This window comes from Aristolochia californica, unplaced genomic scaffold (assembly GCF_029961685.1).
Source record: "Aristolochia californica isolate CCGP_79_NKW_82.1479 unplaced genomic scaffold, dmAriCali1.0.hap1 SCAF_4, whole genome shotgun sequence".
Taxonomy (NCBI): Eukaryota; Viridiplantae; Streptophyta; class Magnoliopsida; order Piperales; family Aristolochiaceae; genus Aristolochia; species Aristolochia californica.
The window spans coordinates 3,096,073-3,113,806 of record NW_027182103.1 but is presented as its reverse complement, the minus strand read 5'-3'; the positions used below and the strand labels follow the sequence as shown (position 1 = coordinate 3,113,806).

At 36.6% G+C, this 17,734-nt stretch overlaps 2 protein-coding genes across 3 annotated transcripts; both read right to left on the bottom strand.

Annotated features, from left to right (window-relative positions):
- Positions 1 to 3,056: 3,056 nt before the first annotated feature.
- Positions 3,057 to 6,133, bottom strand: LOC137963768 (uncharacterized). Its single transcript, XM_068810962.1, has 4 exons — positions 5,834 to 6,133; positions 5,164 to 5,255; positions 3,543 to 3,656; positions 3,057 to 3,410 (listed from the first exon to the last, which is right to left on the bottom strand). The coding sequence occupies exons 1-4, from the start codon at positions 6,039 to 6,041 to the stop codon at positions 3,201 to 3,203; spliced, it is 624 nt and encodes a 207-aa protein (XP_068667063.1). The 5' UTR covers positions 6,042 to 6,133; the 3' UTR covers positions 3,057 to 3,200.
- A 1,295-nt stretch (positions 6,134 to 7,428) lies between these two features.
- On the bottom strand, positions 7,429 to 17,666 carry LOC137962554 (uncharacterized). Of its 2 annotated transcripts, none has more exons than XM_068809486.1 (11): positions 17,384 to 17,666; positions 16,525 to 16,607; positions 16,180 to 16,315; positions 15,434 to 15,921; positions 14,705 to 14,752; positions 14,281 to 14,455; positions 9,764 to 9,876; positions 9,588 to 9,684; positions 9,204 to 9,423; positions 8,633 to 8,789; positions 7,429 to 8,534 (listed from the first exon to the last, which is right to left on the bottom strand). In XM_068809486.1, exons 1-11 carry the CDS (start codon positions 17,577 to 17,579, stop codon positions 8,124 to 8,126), a joined length of 2,124 nt encoding a protein of 707 aa, XP_068665587.1. In that variant the 5' UTR covers positions 17,580 to 17,666; the 3' UTR covers positions 7,429 to 8,123. The 2 variants fall into 2 exon arrangements, with proteins under 2 accessions (XP_068665587.1, XP_068665588.1); XM_068809487.1 differs by having other exon boundaries at positions 15,434 to 15,651.
- Positions 17,667 to 17,734: the final 68 nt, after the last annotated feature.

Here is a 17,734-nt window from a genome sequence, read left to right as displayed (position 1 = left end):
TGGGATTGACCTTGGATCCAACTTCACATGGTATCAAAGCAGGTACTCATATGTGGGCCTACACCTAAACTATCCACTTGTAGAATCACAAAAGAGGGTCTACACCTAAACTATCCACCTGTAGAGCCACAAAAAGAAGGCCTACACCTAAAATTATCTACCTGTAGAGCTACAAAAAAGGGTTTACACCTAAATTATCCACTTGTAGAGCTACAAAAGAGGGCTTACATGTGAGGGGGAGTGTTAAGGAATGGCCCCACATGGATTAGTGAGTACAAAAGATTTTGAGTTTATTACTTGGAAAAGAGACTTTTTAAGTTGGCTAGTCATTTTTGGGATGGGCCTTGGACCCAACTTTACAACCTTTCATACTGGCATGTGTTGTATGTATTCGCATAAGAACCCAAATTTGGCTAAATTGTTTTACTTGTACAATTATTAAACCATAAATGCATTACAAACTATTTAGGGATGCATTTATTTGTATTGTAATTGATCCTTCCATTTATATGTAAACTTCTCTAAACAACTTGGACCGCATTCCTTCTGTTGGAAAACCTATACACATTATAGTTGCTTACAGACACTGGAAGTACTATGACATGTCGTGTTTTGTTATGCTTTATTCGTTTCTCTGGTAAGGCAAGTTTTGAAGAAAGTGGTAAAAGAGCTGAGTTTTTTCACAACTCATAATCAATGCAAACAGTTGCGTTCAGTTTCTCATTACCATTCCAGATTTTAAGAGAAGGTAATTGTGGAGGAAAATCTGTGTGCAAAGGAGGAATGTACCTTTGTAACTAATTTGTTGACATTTTTATTTATTTATTCTCATTCTTTATTGATTCTCGTAGTTTTTGTTTATGAAACATGTAGCATCTATGTATTTAATTTGCTTCAAATGACTCATTTTAGTTGCAGTTCCTATTGACTGGTCTATGTGGAAACCATGGATAGAGGAGAAAAATAAAGGTTTTTTTTTTTTTTAAATATAGGAAGTTAAGAATTACTGGTTGCTTGTTGAATAACAGATGTGGTGAGGAGCACTGGTCATTTATGGAGCTTTTTTTTATTTTTAGTATATATGTTATATCAGCTCCTAGCTAATGTCACTGGTTTATAATGAAGATTTACCCATCAGGATACAGCAGCATGATTCAGTCATTGTTGGAGTTTCCTATCACCGTGGCTGTGGTTCCTTTTTGGCACCTGTGTATGTTACTTACTGGGTTACAGTTATTTTTTTAGATTGGATAGAACTGTTATTAGGAAGCATCATAAAGGTTGAGCAAAGCTTAGGCTTTACTTGATTTCCTGTTGCTTTTGACTGTAGCTTGTAGTCTAAGGAGGTTGGGTAGGTTGGACTGTCACTTTTTGTCGTGGAGAATAATCACTAAAAGAATGGGTCAAGGTGGTTGTCATGGAATTGAGATTTTTCAGGTTTTGATTGTGTAAATGGTGTTTTGTTGACAGATGGCTCCTTTTTTATTATTTGCTGTTTTGTTTTGGATTTCAGTATCTAAGTTACTTTTCTAGGTCTTGTTTTGATGTATCTGCTTATATTTTGAGTTGTTCTCCTAAACCTTGGGATTCCTTCATTGTTGGTTACTTGCTGTCTGATTAGCCTAAGACTGGAAAATGCACATCTCTTGGCTGATATTCATTTTATTTTAACAACCAACGAAGATCATGAGATGAAACACATCTTGGAGATGTTATACTAGGCATACAATTTTCTAGGTTAAGATGAGATGGATTTTTTTTTTAAAGTGAATATGTCAGTTGAATATAGCTAAAAAAAGGAAAAAGAAATTTAGGTCCTTGTCACTGGAACAATCTGAGGGTGCCATTAGCAATTTGTGTGGGATAGACCCCATCTCCTTCTGCTACAATATTTGAGGGGTTTGACTAAAGAGCAGATGGCTGCTGCTAAATTTTTAATTTTCAGTTTCAACCTTTTTCTGCCATATTTTTACAAATTGCATATACTGTTTACCCAAATCTTTCCTTTTAGGCACTTCTTTTGAAAGTTGTTAAAGTGCCTGGAAAGTGCCTTTTTAAGTTATGTTCTTTCTTTGGATTACAAGAATTATATTAAAGAAGAGAAGAAATTAGAAAAGCTCCTGAAAGAGCACTGGATGCAAATAATTCAAATGCAACCATTTAGAAAAACTGTTTCAATGAAAAAAATAAAACAAAAAAAGTAGACGTTATAGAAAAAGTTGAAACTGGTTTCCTCTTGGTTCATTCCATCTCCTGTTTCTATTTGCACATTTTCTGGTAGAAAATTCTCTCCATTCAATGGGGGAGTTTGACAGGTTTTCAGCCACATCAAAAGGTCAAGTAAGATGAATTTAGTATCAGAAAGTAGACATTATAGATAAAGCAAAAAATGTTTTTTCTGTGAAAAAGGAGATTCAGTGGTTGGGGCTCCTTGGTGGGGATGCAGGAAAGAGAAGAAACCTGGAAACAAAGGATGCAGGTAAGAGCAGGAACCTGGAAACAAAGGACTGAGCTATTGGCACTTCTGCAGGATGATGTCCAATTTTAGCAGGGGATGGGCGTTTGGGAGGTTTTGATGTCAGTTCTGCTTCAAAGCTTGTTCTGGCCTGAGGTTGTAACATTAAATTGCAGCAACTAGTTTCTATTGGATTTTTTTTTTGTTTTGTTTTTTATGACAGGTCTGAAGGAAAAATGGGTCTATTTGGGGAATTTTTGCTTTTGAAATAGTTTAGAGAATTTCTGGCACGGTTCATTTCTTATTCCTGAATCTCTCTTAACTTCTGGTGGCTTTAATGGGGACTGGCATACCAGTGGCGTTACAGTGCTGCTGCTTTCGTTGTGTACCGAGCAGTTTGCCATCTCCTTCTGCTAATGCTTCTTTGAATTTTTTAAGGTCTGTTCGTAAAGTATGACTCGCATTTGGTATTTTTAAAAGAGAAAAAAGGTCGATCGAGAAGATATGTGTAAATAAAACTACTCCAGAAATGAATCCAACATGATCAAAGTGTTTTCTCTTTCTTTTTATTTCTCAGATCTGTAATTATTTCCATTGCAGGTAAAAGAAGATGTTCTTTTTCTATCCAAAACTGCCTTAAATAAAACGATTTCACTCTATCAGAACCAAGTAGTTTGCAGAGTTCTACAAAGTATAGATATCTTTACCTGTATACAACACAAAACTAACTCAAATATGAGAGCTCTCAACATGATTTTTGGCCCCTGTTTCGTCTAGAGGGAACAACAGTCCATCCATCATCTGCATCCTCTGGGCCCTTCATATTAGGTTCATATACAGTCATATTTTTTGGCTTAGGATTTGGCTCCACCATGGACAGCCGGGTTTTTGGCAAATCAACAGTCATTGCTGAATCCTCTTCATCTGAACTCTCGTCAGCGTTTTCAACAATGACCTAAAACAACCAAACGATGTGCAAATCGTATAAGATTGAGAAGAACTCCCTCCCTCTCCCTCTCTCCCCTTCAACCACTGTACTGGTGCAAAGAAAAATGTTTCTCATCTAAGAGGAGCAACTAAGGATTACCTGTCTGCTTTCAGAAACAGCATTTACAGAAGGACTTGAGTTCCTTAGCTTTTCAACAGAGTCAAAATTCCCTTGAAGGCAGTCTTCATGCATTATCATCAACCTTTCTGCTATCTGATTAGGAGGCATAAAAATAAGAACACAAAATCTTTCAGGTAAGTTCAGAAACTACAGCAACAAGTACCATTAACCACGTAAAAGCAAATTTATGTAAATGAGAACTTGACAGTCTATGACTCCAAATAGAAAAATCAAAATTGGTGTGGGAAGTAAAGGGAACTGTATGACTGCAAGATACATTGCATAGCTAGTGGTGCAAACAAGCCAGCCCAGTTTACAAATTAGCTCAGCTGCACATTTGTGCCCATCTCATCCCCCCATCAAGTCTAATGTAGACCTGGTATCAGTGGCTCCTTTACAAGCCAAGTTCATGATAAACATGTTTTGACTTGATCGAACTCCATCTTGGTCTGTAAGGAGTTCAGTATCAAGCCCAGTCCTTATAAAATCATACACCAACACATACCCAGACATCCTAGTTCATAAAATACTGAGTTCGTGCCTAATTCATTTTCTCAACAGGCCAACAGATGACCTGCGGTGGGCCCCAAACAAGCCAAGCTCATGATGAACATGGTTTGACTTGACTGAATACCATCTTCGTTAGTAGCAGTTCAGCATCAACTCAAGTTATTATAACAACTTATACTAACACATTTTAAAGGTAAACTTGTAACTTTTAATAGTTTTTCAGTATATTTCCTTGGACAATACATGCCAAGGTGATTTCCATGTTTAGCAGAACATAATTGGATATAATCACTCCAAAATTGTTTTCATACATCAAATGTAACCGCATACATCAAATTTGTCTTAGGCACAAAACTTAGCCCCAGCCAAATTGAAGTAAATTCTTGAACAAAGTCCATGTATGTTTCACGAATCATTCCTCAGCCACTTTTAGGCATAAATCTAAAGAACTGTATGTAACAGATAACCACATAATTTAGCCAGGTTGAGCCCAAACCAAACCAAATAAATTCTTGAAACTAGTTGATGCTTGACTCAAAAGTTCTGTTCAAGGCAAGCTTATGGTCAAAAGATCAAATTCTGATGCAACTCAAGCTTGATGAATATTTATTTTTTTAAATAACAAAATTTAGGTCAAATAGGATCCAATGTAAAAGCAGATTTGTCTAAGATTTTTCAGCTTTACTGATTGACATACTGAAATCAGGAAATGAATTTCATAGTGAAAACTCATCATGAGAACAAATTGAAGCCATTCTAACAAGCTATAACCCAGGTAAGGAGCAGTTAAATCCCCCAACCAGAGAGGTCTATGGTGAGATATATTTGCAGAGTAAGTTTAGATGATGAACGACCCACAGCTGGAAGAGAATTTTTAGTCCTGTTAGAAATGAAGTTTCATTGAATGTTGAATCAATGCACTGAAACAAATAATAGCACAAATAAAACAGAGAATTCTCCACAGTCATGCTCATAATTTTCAACTTACCACAATTTGACTAAAGAAATGCCAATAAATAGCAGAATCTAAGAAACAAAACAAAATAAAACAGATAAAAATAGAAAAAATAAATCTAAAACTAAAAGATACCTCTTCTACACTGCCATCTTCTATTTCTGTATTGAAAGAGAGTACCATGCTCTCGTCCAAAATATTCTCTAGGTCATCAATATAATGTGTCTCTGAAAAAAAAAAAAACCATCAAATTAAAATTCTGACATACATATCCACATCTAACATGATACTGTAACGAAGAAAATGTTGTCAGTTAGTCTGCCAAGCATCTGTATCAGTAACAACCCAGTTGCTGCAAAATTAAGGTTCTGAACTTGTACATGAAAATGGTTTTTTTTTTTTTTTTTTCACTACTAAACAGAGGCCAGAGAAGACCATATACATGTCGGAGTTTATTCTACTTGCATCATATCCTGCTTCTCCATGATATAAAAGACGGGTATCAGAGAACTTCAAAGCAAGAATATTCTGAAAAGAGAAAGTTCCACAATATATCTTCTTTACAAGTATAGACTTCTTCCAATCTAATAAAATATTTCACAACCTACTAAACAAAATTATAACAGCAATAGTCGCCAAAGATCAGGTGGGAATTTGCAGCAATTTAATCAAACTTTAACGTTTCCAACTCCATCCATGAAACTGACAGAGCAGTAGAACCACTCGTTTCCACTATTCACAGACTATCCTATGCATAGAGAAGCAAAAGTATAAAAATATGAAAATCAGTGAAAGAAAACACAACCTTTGGACTGAGCGAACCAGCTGAGAATGTCGGATGCGAGCTGAGAAGACTTCTGGCGAGAATCCTTCCCGCCCCACTCATTTTCGATGGCCATCTGAAGAGCAGTCCATCGAGAGAGCACCAGAGAGATGCCTTCCCCTAATAGGGAAAGAGCCTCCTGTGTGAGAATCTGTGGCTGCACAGGCCTACCACCGTTAGTAGAATCCATTACAAAGCTTCAAAAATCCGCAGCACAGATGCAATCAGATCTGACCATCGTCTTAAATTCTCTTCGAAGAAGAAGGCAGTGAACTAAAATACCGTGTCAGGAAATTTTGGTTAACGCAGCCGCGAGCTAGGTTTTCTTTTAAGAGCTCTGATCGGCCCTGTAACGATTTGGTGGGCCTTAAGAAGTCTGGCCCAGATTACCATAGAATGATTTTGGCCTATAACAGTACAATGGATTAAGATTTTCAATTTTCAATTTTAGATTGCAGGTATTTTCAGTGATTTAATTTTTTTTAAATGATATTGCTTTCATTATACAATATTAATAAGAAATAACTAATATTTGAGCTTAAAAATCATTTATAATGGTCTAATTTTATTACTTAATAAACAAAAAATGTTCAATTTTGAACAACATACTATTTTGTTAAAAAAAATTCTCTTTCTATGGTCGAGCTTAAAAGACAAGGAAGACACTAGTAGGGGTTGGCACCCAGCCAAACTGGCTTGCTAACTATTTAAGTTTGAGTCGTAAAAAACTCTGCTTAGTTCAATTTTTACTTGAACTCGACTTGAACTCAAACTTGAAATAAGGTTCGTTAAATATAACAATTCATGTTCAAGATTTTCTAAGCTCAGCTTGTTAGCTCATGAACTGACTCATTAACATAGATTTTTTTACGAAAATACCCTTTACTCTAATTGCTCTTGTCAAATCCCTCTTTAGTTAATTGATAGTTACTCTTATTTACCTCAAACCTCAAAGATGATTGATCGTTCAACCCTTTTGGGTCTATCAACATCTAATATTATTATTTACCAATAGAATAACACTATTAGTAGAAGTATTTGTTTTTTTTTTTAGGTTTATTAAACCAATTATTATAGATTAGTATACTCCATTACAAAGTCTTATGTGATAACTTGAGTTTAATAGTACTAAATTCATCACAATATTCTCCTTTTTTTATTTTTTTAATTTATAATTTAAATATAAGTTAAAATTCGAACGCAACTCGAGCTCAAGTTCAAAACTCGTTTAAAAAATTTGGGCTCAAACTCAATTCCAATTTTAAGCTCGAGGCTGAACTTGAGTTCGAAATATTCAAATCAAGTCAAACTCGAACATATCCAGGTTTGAGCTTGGCTTGACTAGATGCCACCCCTTGACACAAATAACAAACCCCATTGTCAACTCGAACCAGACCAAGGCTGAGTCCTATCAAACAGAGTCAGGTCATCTGTGTCCAAGGCTGGACTGGTGCCTATTTTGGGGCGACATTGCCCAAAATAGAAAGCGCAATTCCAACTCCTGAGTTACAAATTAACTTGCCAGTCAGAAAACCACGATTTATATAAATAACACTATAGTTTTTATTGACCATTTTCATAATAACACTCACCACTGGTTGTTCGTATCCATCCATGATCTTGTAGACGTGTGGGTATTTTTGTAACTAGGACTGATGTATAGTGGCTTCCAAGTGCATTGTTCCAGCCTAGAATGACACTTGGAGTAGAAAACATTAACAACTGTTAATGTACAAATCACAAACGTGTTATTATTTCCGGGTCTGACTTCCCCAGTTTGCACCAATCCCCACCAAAATTTACTTCCTCATATGGCAACACAAGTCAACTAAGCTTCACTCTTTACCCATTCTGCAAATTGATTATCGCCCAGTCTTTTGAAGAAGTGGCCAATCAAAGTCATAATTTGAAGACTATTACAAAGAGTCTGAGATTATACCCATCAATTTTGGCCTAATTCAGACCACATGAAAAAATTCAGTTCTTCTTCTTTCTCAGGACTGGAGAGAAGAAACCACCTCCATCTCCAATGCAGCATCCCCAATCCTTCTGATTTTTGCCCTCCAAGCAATTTGATGGTAATCTGGACATTGTTAAGAGAGTTTGACATTTTGTCCATTATGTTGGCCAAACTCGTAAACCATATAAAAAATTCAGTCAAGCTTCTTTTGCAGGACTAAAGAAAGACCCTTTTCCATCTCCACAACAGGATTCCGAGGGACTAATGACTTTGCCCTCTAATGTGAGCATACTCACAAACCATATGAAATTTTCAGTCAAGCTTCTTTTGCAGGATTAAAGAAAAGACCCTTTCCATCTCCACAACAGGATTCCCAAACACTTCTGATTTTGCCCTCCAAGCAATGTGATCATCAGGACGAACCAGAATGGCACCCTTATCAGTCATCTGACACATTTCCCACCATGAAGACCTAATTTCTGATCTCCTAATTTCCTCAACATCTATAAAATTCGAACAAGGATGTAATGCGACTTTGCTTCCATCTTTATATTCAGTAAAAGACCCAGGAGGCCACATAACACACACCTGCAAAGAAACTTTGAATCTCTGTGCCACTCCACAACAAACTCGAGCAAACTTATAGGATTCTCTCATAGGAGCAATTATTAGTAAGAATTCGATTATATTTCCGTTTACAAGATCCAATGTTGATACTGTCACCTGTATAAGAGCTTATGGTAGTGAGCTAAAATGAAAGAAACTTTATAGCACTAGTAGAAAAGAAGACTACAAGAAGAAAGTTTTTAGAACCCACAAACCTTGTCTGATGAAATGTTTAACACTCGCACATTCATATGAGGTAAGCGTGAACCTGGCTCTGAAGATGGAACATAGTCCCTCCTACGACCAGTAGATGCGTGTATTTTATTTACTTTCTCACTGCTACTATCAAGAACTAGTGCTCCTTCAAGATATCTGATACATTTATTAATGGTCAGGTAATACATGTAGTATGACACATGTAATAGTACATAAATATCAATAGTAAAAAACTTGAGCTCTAAGTATTGAACATGTTAGATAAAGAACAATCCAGAGGCAAATTGCTTGTCAAGCTAGTGTAAAATTATGTAGAAAAGGTGAATAGTTGGGTACCAATTTGAACATCGATAAGTACAAAAAAATCGCCAAATACCAGATCTAAGCATCTAAAAACATTCAGCAAAACAGAAGTGTACACAACTTTCCACTGAGCAACAGATAGGATGAGTAGATGAGTTACTCTTATTCTCCAGTATGTCATATGTGGTGTAAAACTTCCACTGGATTGTTCCTTATGAAAAATAAAGTTGAATTTACTTAAAATTACAGAAAATAACAAAAATGTACCTGAAACCAAGATCCTCAGCAGGAAACTGGAGCTGGAGACTCTTCCCCTCATTAAGAATAGTTCTCAACTTAGAAAGCCTTGAGGATCCAAGTGGGTTTGTTTCACTTAATATAGGTTGCCAGAGTTGCACACGACCTACAGTAAAAATCCCTTCTAAAAGGGCCTTTTGCAGTCCAGAGGGAAGAATTGAAGCAACCGCACCATTAATTACACGATGTACTGCAAAAAATAAACCAACATGCAAAGGCAAATGTTTAATACTGTACATCGGGTAAAAAATAATTCTCTTATACATGAATGCTAGCCACTTGATCTTGATCTCAAAGTTAGTTCCCCGTAAATCAAGTGAAGCCTACAGTTTTCAGTAGGTAACAAAAATCCACCTGTGTTTGCAACAGTAGGGTCAAGACCGAGGGCAGTGGGAACTGACATGGCCGCTTTAAAGTTATTGACACTTAGCTCAGTGTTGAAGTGAGCAATCTGGAAATGCAAGGGATTCTTTCAAATTCTGTACACAAGGGTCAAATATAGGGATAAAGATAAATGAAAAAATACTTACAGGTCTGCGCTCCATCTCATAAGTTTGAATTAAAGAAGTTGAGGTAACTCCATTTATGGCACAAGCTAGTTTCCAGGCCAGGTTATGAGCGTCTTGAATGCCTGTATTCATTCCTGCAGATGAATATCACTTTCAAAGTGAGTAAAAGGAAATGGGAAAAGAGACAATAGATCTAAATGTCTTAGTTACAACAGCAACTAAAGGACTATTTCATAAATAATTCAATAGACCAGGATGCTTGATATGCCACTGACTACAAAAAATAGGAATAATACTAGATTGACTAAAAATAATAAGCAATTTCCAGTGATTCCTTTTTTTTTTACGTTTTTTTTTCTTTTTTTATAAAAAAGTGCACTTTTTTCATGTCTATTTCTGGCAAGTTGCTCGACTTATGTGTAATGCTCTAAATTTTATTTTTTTTAAAGACAGAAAATCCATACCAGAGTATGACTTGGTTTCAGAAACGTTTAGAGACAGTGGCATTTTATACCTTTCTTTAGGAAAGGTATTTTACGTCAAACATTGCCTGGTTTCATGCATCTGCACCAAGTTACGAATAAGACACTTTCTAAGTTGCACACAAGACTCTGTTCCTGTTGGTTTTTCTAGATATAGCTGTAAGCCTAAAAAATGAGGCCGTACACAAATATTTGACAGTATTGTATATCAAGGTCATTCACAGGTCAACTACTGAGATTAGGGTTTTGAAAGGCATCCATCATCAATGTTGTTGAAAAAATTTACTAGAACATCCCACTATGTTCTATTGATCCTAAGAAATAAAAAGATGACTATTGAAATATCAATTCAGGGGTATTTTAGTCATTTCTTATATTATGTTTTTATTGTAGCTTATGTCTGTTAGATAGACAATGTTTTCATATGCCTATGTTCAAGTTTCATTCAATTTATAGATGTATTTTAGGAGATATGTAAGTTTATGTATCAAAGGGCATATTTGTCCCTTCCGTAAAGTTCACTTAAACCCTGAAAAAGCTGGAGGGGGATGCTTTCCAGACATGCACTTCAATACAGCCTCTTGCTGCTCTTCTCCAACTTTTCACCTCTCTTATTTTTCTCGATTTCTCCTCCAAATCTCATATTTTTCATGATATCAAAGCGGTAACGTCCATCTAGAGCAGATTTCTTCCAGTTTTGTGGGTCTTCTCTCAATCTTCAACAACTCTATTGAAGGTTCTTCCCAGATTTCTGGACTGATAGGGTAAAAATCTCATTTTTTCCCTTTCTTTGTCTACCATAACGTTTGGGTTACTGGCTACTACTCCTAATTGGATGATTATTGAGATTTAGAGTCATTCAATGATCTCTATTTGAAAAATTACTTCATTCTTGCTTGCATCATGCTCAACCCTTCATCATCAACTCAGATGCTTGCATCATCATAATTTCATGCCATTGGATCATTTCTTATTTAATTTGTGATCTTAATTGCTGAGTTTGAGCTCTTTGCATTACTAATTGACTATGTTGACAGTTGGTTTGCCCTAATTGACTCAATTGTGGGGCCCACTTGACTGCACAGGCATAGTAATTAAAGTGATCTTAATATTGTGGTTGTTTTGAGGTCTTAGACAGTCGAATCCAGCACACAAGTTATCCAAAGGACAACTAAGAGTTCAAATGAAAAAATTTCTCAACCTATTCAAATAACTACAATCCGATTGAATGGATCAAATTATGTGAATTGATCAATGTCTGTTTTGATGAATTTGAGGGCTAGAAGGATGGCCAAATACATAACAGATGGTCCCCCTGTACCTATTACAGAAGGTTGGTAGCTAAAGACATTCTAGTGATGACCTGGTCGGTTAACAGTATGGAATCACGATTTAGTGACCAGATTTTGAGTTATAGTACCACTAAGGCAATGTGGATTATCTTGGCATCTATTTTATGTCAAATTTTTTTTTATCTCAGATCTATGAATTGTATGTGAGATACTTTAATATGAGACAAGGAAATCGATCAGTGATAGATTACTTACTGAGGTTAGAGGGGTACCACAGGAAATCAACACCTTTCATCAGTTTATTGAGGACATTCATAAGAAGGAGAATCAAATTCAGGTAGCCAGGTTTCTAAATGGTTTGGGCTCTGAGCATGACGTCATTCGAGCCCAATTATTGACAATGAGGATGTAACAACCCTAGAGTAAACTTTTAATCAAGTTCTTCGAGCAGAAGGTGCAACAATGAATAAACATGACATAGGTGGAAATCTCTCAAATGCAGTTGCTCTTAACCTCCAGTTTTCTACTGGTAAGTCTGATGGTCAATTTCGTGGTAATAATAATAGGGGTAGAGGTTGTTCCTTCTCTACTCGTGGCCGTGGCCGTGGCGATGGTCGGAATGATAGAAGGGATTAGAAATGCATTCACTACAGTAGGTCAAACCATATTTCTAAAAAATGTTGAGAGAAATTTGATAAACCTACATGGGCCAATTCTATAGTCACAGAAAAAAAATGCATCTTTGCACACTAGGTCTTATGAAGAGATTCAGCAGTTAGTACAACGACTTGGCCAATTGACTGCACCATCTACTACTCCAACCGTTGAGACTCATCATTCATTCTCAGCAAGTGCCATAATGGCGAGTACAAGTATGATTGTATTAAAAGTGTCTCATTCTCCCTTTTGGATCATTCATTCAAGAGCCTCTACCCACATGTCAAGTATGCCCTCATTGTTTCAATCCATTAATCCATCTCCTTCATATCGTCAAATTACTTTAGCTGATGGGTCCACCTCTCCCATTCAAGGGGAGGGTACTACTCACACTACTTCACAGATGTCCTTAGACTCAATCTGTTTGTTTCAAAGTTTCCAATCAATCTCTCAACTATGAGTCATATTACTAAGTTCTTAAACTGTTTAGTATCATTTTATCCTACTTCTTGTGTTTTTTAGGACTTGCAAACAAAGATGGCGATTATGTTGGGTATAAGATGGATAGAGGGTCTACATCAGGCTACTGTTGTTTTGTTGGAGGTAACCTGGTAAGTTGGAAAAGTAAGAAACAGACAGTTGTGGCTAGGTCTAGTGTTGAGGTCGAATATAGAGCAATGGTTCACACAATTAGTGAGTTTATGTGGATTAAGTCTGTTCTTCTAATTCGGTTTCCATTTACCAAAACCTATGGCTATGAAGTGTGAAATTAGGCCACCATCTTCATTGCAACAAACCTTGTATTCCACGAGAGAACTAAACATATAGGGGTTGATTGCCATTTGATTAGAGATGTAGTTAGGCAAGGGAAGGGTGTAACTCCATATGTGAAATCTTTAGACCAGTTGGGAGATGTGTTTACCAAGTATTTGGGAAGACGTGAAAATGTGCCTTTCTGTAACAAGTTGGGGTTATTTCATATTTACTCATCAGTTTGAGGGGGATCGTGAAGATATCAGTTCAGGGGTATTTTGGTTATTTCATATATTATGTTTTTATTTTATCTCATGTCTATTAAGTAGACAATGTTTACATATGATTATGGTTCAAATTTCATTTAATTTAGAGGGGTATTTAAGGAAATATGTAAGTTTATGTATCAAGTTGCATTTTTGTCCTTTTTGTAAAATTCACTTAAAACCTGAAATAAAAGCTGGAAGGGGGTGCTTTTCAGGCACACACTTCAACGCAGCCTCTTACTACTCTTCTTCAACTCTTCTCCTCTCTTATTTCTCTTAACTTCTCCCCAAAATCTCATATTTTTCAATGACAATTAAACAAAATTTTTCTTGAACACATTTCCATGGCTAATAGATAGAGTTTTAGCCTAAATTTTTTGGTCAATTTTTATATGAGTACACAAGATTCCAGCTTTTCCTTTTAGCTTAGATAAAAAATCTTCCAAAACCAATAAAATAAAGAAAACACATCCCACCTATGGGCTAATGCTAACTTCATACATTGTGACAATATTAGAGGGATATACCAGACTTTGGAGTAATTCATCTAGATTTTAGTTATTTGTAATAAACATGCTTGTGGTCCAAAATAAATGTCAACCATTTGTCAGTGGGCTTGTAAGCACATCCAGTAATTTCCACACTTTCTATTTCTCTCACAAAGCAACTACCTTTTTTCTAGGTGATTAGTTTAGAACTGGAAGCATGACCACGAGCCAAATACGTTACATCCATATTTGGGATTACTTTTTTCTTACTTCTGTCATAATGATTTTTCTGTGGAGCCACGTCTCAGAAAAAATTGTCAAGGTGTCAGCAGCTGTAAAGCACTCATTTCATTTGTTCTCCATGGAGCTAAAAATAGCTCTATGATTTGTTCTCCATGGAGCAAAAAATGGCTCTACGAAGAGGTGTTCCGTAAGTGCAATATTCCACTGGTATTCCATAGGCATGCAATGCTCAGCATGACAACAAGGGAACTTTCTCATGTTACTATCTTCAGAAACAGTCTTTAAGCTAAAAACCCAGAGGCATTGAAAGGCTTTAAACAAGCACAAGTTAGATATTATAAAACTACACACACTTACCAAATCCACCAGCAGGAGGGAAACGATGAGCCGCATCACCAACAAGTATGACACGGTTATCACAGGAGACAAATTGTTCAGCTACTTCTGCATGCATTACCCATGGTTTCACATCTTTAACACTAACGTCCTCAAGTTTTTGGCCAACCAACTTCAAGATTATTTCCTTGCATACCTAAATTATGTTTTAATTTTCACAAGTTACCAAAGCAAATTTCTAACATAAGCTTAAGAAATATACCAGTGCAAAATCATCTAAGATCACACCCAGGGAGTGGTGACTCATGCATAGTCCACAGATGGAGTAACTTGGCCACTTTACTTAGGGATAACATATTTGAAAGAACTCAACAAACACTTAAATGAAATTTTTTAATGGATAAAAGCATTGGAGCTACATTTAATACTTAAAATAACAAAGTACCTCAGAACTGAAGTCTTCCATCCTTTGCTGAGGAGGATAGAAAGGTATCTACAGAAAAGAAAACGAATTAAAAGATCAAAATATTGAGTTTAGCCAGTTATTGTCTCAAACAACACATGAAACACAAATCAACATTTCAGAATTAGACTTACAAAAAATCTGGGTGAAAGAACTTGCACCGAAACTATGTTAAAGACAAACCCCAGCCATCGAGTCTGTGCTCGTAGTTCCCGTTCAATACAATTTAATGCAGTTGAACCACCGGGTCAACCCCAAAAAATTTACTGCTATAGAATGAGTAAATGACCTTTTTGCTAACGAGAGTAAAAAACCTTATGACTTAAGCATTAAGTTATTTCCTAAAATTTCAAGGTTGAAAAACCCAATTAAGAGAGCTCATTTACAAGATGAACTAATGAAGCCAGCAGGGATGCTTGGCTGATTCAAAACCACAGGTCCAAACTACACCATACCCAGTTAAGTCCCAGCTGTGGTTTGATTGGCCAGGTCACTTTGACCTTACCACATGATGTTAAAAGTAGAGGGTCAACTAGTCTTTTGTAGTAAAAAACAAAAAGCTCAGCCACCCCACGAAAAAACTTTGTTTGACTTGACCTGAAAATCACTGATTTGGTCCAGGTGGTCAAGTTTATGCAGTAACGAGTTTTATATCACAAAATCTGCAAATTCTAGCACAAAGAAGAATTAAGTCAACACACTAATGCATACCTGCAAAACAAACTCGCCTTGTTTGAGATCATGTGCAACAAGAACACCTATGGCTTCAGAGTTGAAAATAAAAAAGAGCATTCCAGGTCTTTGACAGAGTAAATATTCTCCAAGGTCTCTGCTCAAGAAATGGATACTAATAAGCTTCTGCAAGTCTCTTTTGCCATTCATATTTATTCCCATAAGTTTTCTCACTGTGCTTCCTGCCCCATCTGAACCTACAAGAATACTACAATTGATATTTTTCTTTGTCATTTGACCATCCTTAAGATATGAAACACCGACAGTGATATTGTCTGAAGAAGGTTCAACGGATACACACTCATGACCCATCCAAATTTTCCTTTCCCAACCATGCTCAGGAACCTCTAACTCATCACATGTATAGACATTAAAATGGAGATCTTTTAGCTGCTTCATAAGAAGTTGGTGCAATTTGTACTGCGAGAAGTGTGCAACAGATACAGGGCTGTGTATTTCTTTAAAGTCTGGAAAATAAATGGTGAGGTTAATACTGTAACCAAATCATTTACCCACCATAACTCAAAAAACCCTGAATCCAGTACAGGTTAAAGCTTATAGTAGAGTAAAAGGAGGGATCATTCCTCTTGAGAGAATGTATATCCTAACAACCTCAGAGGGTTTTGGTTGACAAATCTAGCCCACTACTGCAAAATACTGAACACTTGGTGGTGAAAGACAATCTTAAAAAGAAAAATACCCTAGTCCATGGACAAGAAACATACCTTGAGGTTGCATGTGATCTACTGAACCAAGAATGGGGCCTGAAAGAGATGTACAGTAAACAAATTTCCTCCAGAGATCAACTGGTGGCTGCAACCTTTGTATATCCTCCACCAGCCCATCCAACTTGCGAAATATCTAAAAAGAGCAATTACATCAAAACAGAGCCCAAGAAGGAGGTAATCCATCTGTTTCAGAATTTCTCCCTTAGGATGTTAACAATGAGTTACAGAGCAAATAAAGAGGGTCTCAACAAAAACATTGTGATTTGGCACAGAATTCCTTACAGCATTATAAATACTAGTTATACCAAATACTTGATTAAACTGTTACTAAGAGGGAAAAACCTCCATTGACCGGTTGTTTATGAAGTGTGCTTGTGGGTGCTGAGAAAAGCTCATGTTTTTCTCCAAAACTGCACATTTGATTCCTACAAACAATGGACATGGGTAAATTGTTAGCATCCAATCAACGTTAAAAAGATGTGACCTATAAACAGTTTAAACACAAAAACTAGTAAATAAAACCACTGGGATGTAGTTGTCCATGCAGTCTGTCCGTTCACAAATAAGCATAGGGAATAGGTAAATCAACTGGAAGTGCTGGCTCCAGAATAAGGAGCCAAAGGCCTCGTACTCCACCTCTTCTTCCTGCACCATTTCTTCAAATATATGGAACATCGCTGTTCAAGCTAAAAGTAGTACACGATAGCTGTTTTCTCAGACCCAGTATACCAGAACAATGGTATGCTAGAAATGAAACGCAAAATTACTATAATGACCTCTTCGCAGTCAATACTAATAATTTTCTGTCTACCAGCATCATGTCGATTACGCTTGGTTCTTCACAACTTTCACTAAAGGCTTTCCAATTTTCCACTTATCTCACAAGTAGTGACAATTTTTTCTTACAGACAGGTGAAACAGAGGAACCCTCCGAACCCAGATAGCTTTTACTCCTATAAATATGAGATAGTCCCCCTCCCACCCGGAGCAAGAGACCAAATGAACTAGTCCAGAACTGAATATACTGAAACAAGGAAGTACTTCTGATTTTGACGAAAAATGAAATCAGATAGCCAAGAATATGGAAATCTTTCATCATAACATGAACATCTCTACAAATCAACGAACAACGCGTAGGGACACTACAACGTCAACCTTTAAATTCAAAAGAGTGAAAAGTCAAGAGAGCATCGAACGCTACCTAATTTTGTGAGAAGTATTGAGAGAACGAGACCGATAGGACCAGCGCCAACGATCAAAACTGGTAGAATTGCGTCATCTCCCCCAGATTCTTTAACATTCGAGTAGCACCGTATTGGAGTAGTACGAAGTGGGTTTAATTGGATTCTTGTTCTGCAAAACCCTCTCCACGTCTCCAGTAATTTAGGCACCTCCATTTTCACGGAGGGATCTGATTGCAGCACTGCTAATGTCGTCTCACTCAAACGACGTTAGCAGGTTTGTAAACAGATAGACGAAAGCTATTTGCCGCATCTCGATACTCTCGAGAAACTCTGAACGGTAGAATGGTAATATCGGATCTCTCCCGATA

Coding starts and splice junctions, on each gene's coding strand:
- LOC137963768 (XM_068810962.1), bottom strand. CDS start 6,041: ATGGATTCTACTAACGGTGGTAGGCCTGTGCAGCCACAGATTCTCACA. Junction 3,657..5,163: donor AAGATGGCAGTGTAGAAGAG/GTATCTTTTAGT, acceptor CCTCCTAATCAG/ATAGCAGAAAGGTTGATGAT. Junction 3,411..3,542: donor CTGTTTCTGAAAGCAGACAG/GTAATCCTTAGT, acceptor TGGTTGTTTTAG/GTCATTGTTGAAAACGCTGA.
- LOC137962554 (XM_068809486.1), bottom strand. CDS start 17,579: ATGGAGGTGCCTAAATTACTGGAGACGTGGAGAGGGTTTTGCAGAACA. Junction 14,753..15,433: donor AAGGCGAGTTTGTTTTGCAG/GTATGCATTAGT, acceptor TCTTTTCTGTAG/ATACCTTTCTATCCTCCTCA. Junction 9,685..9,763: donor ATGAGATGGAGCGCAGACCT/GTAAGTATTTTT, acceptor TTGCATTTCCAG/ATTGCTCACTTCAACACTGA.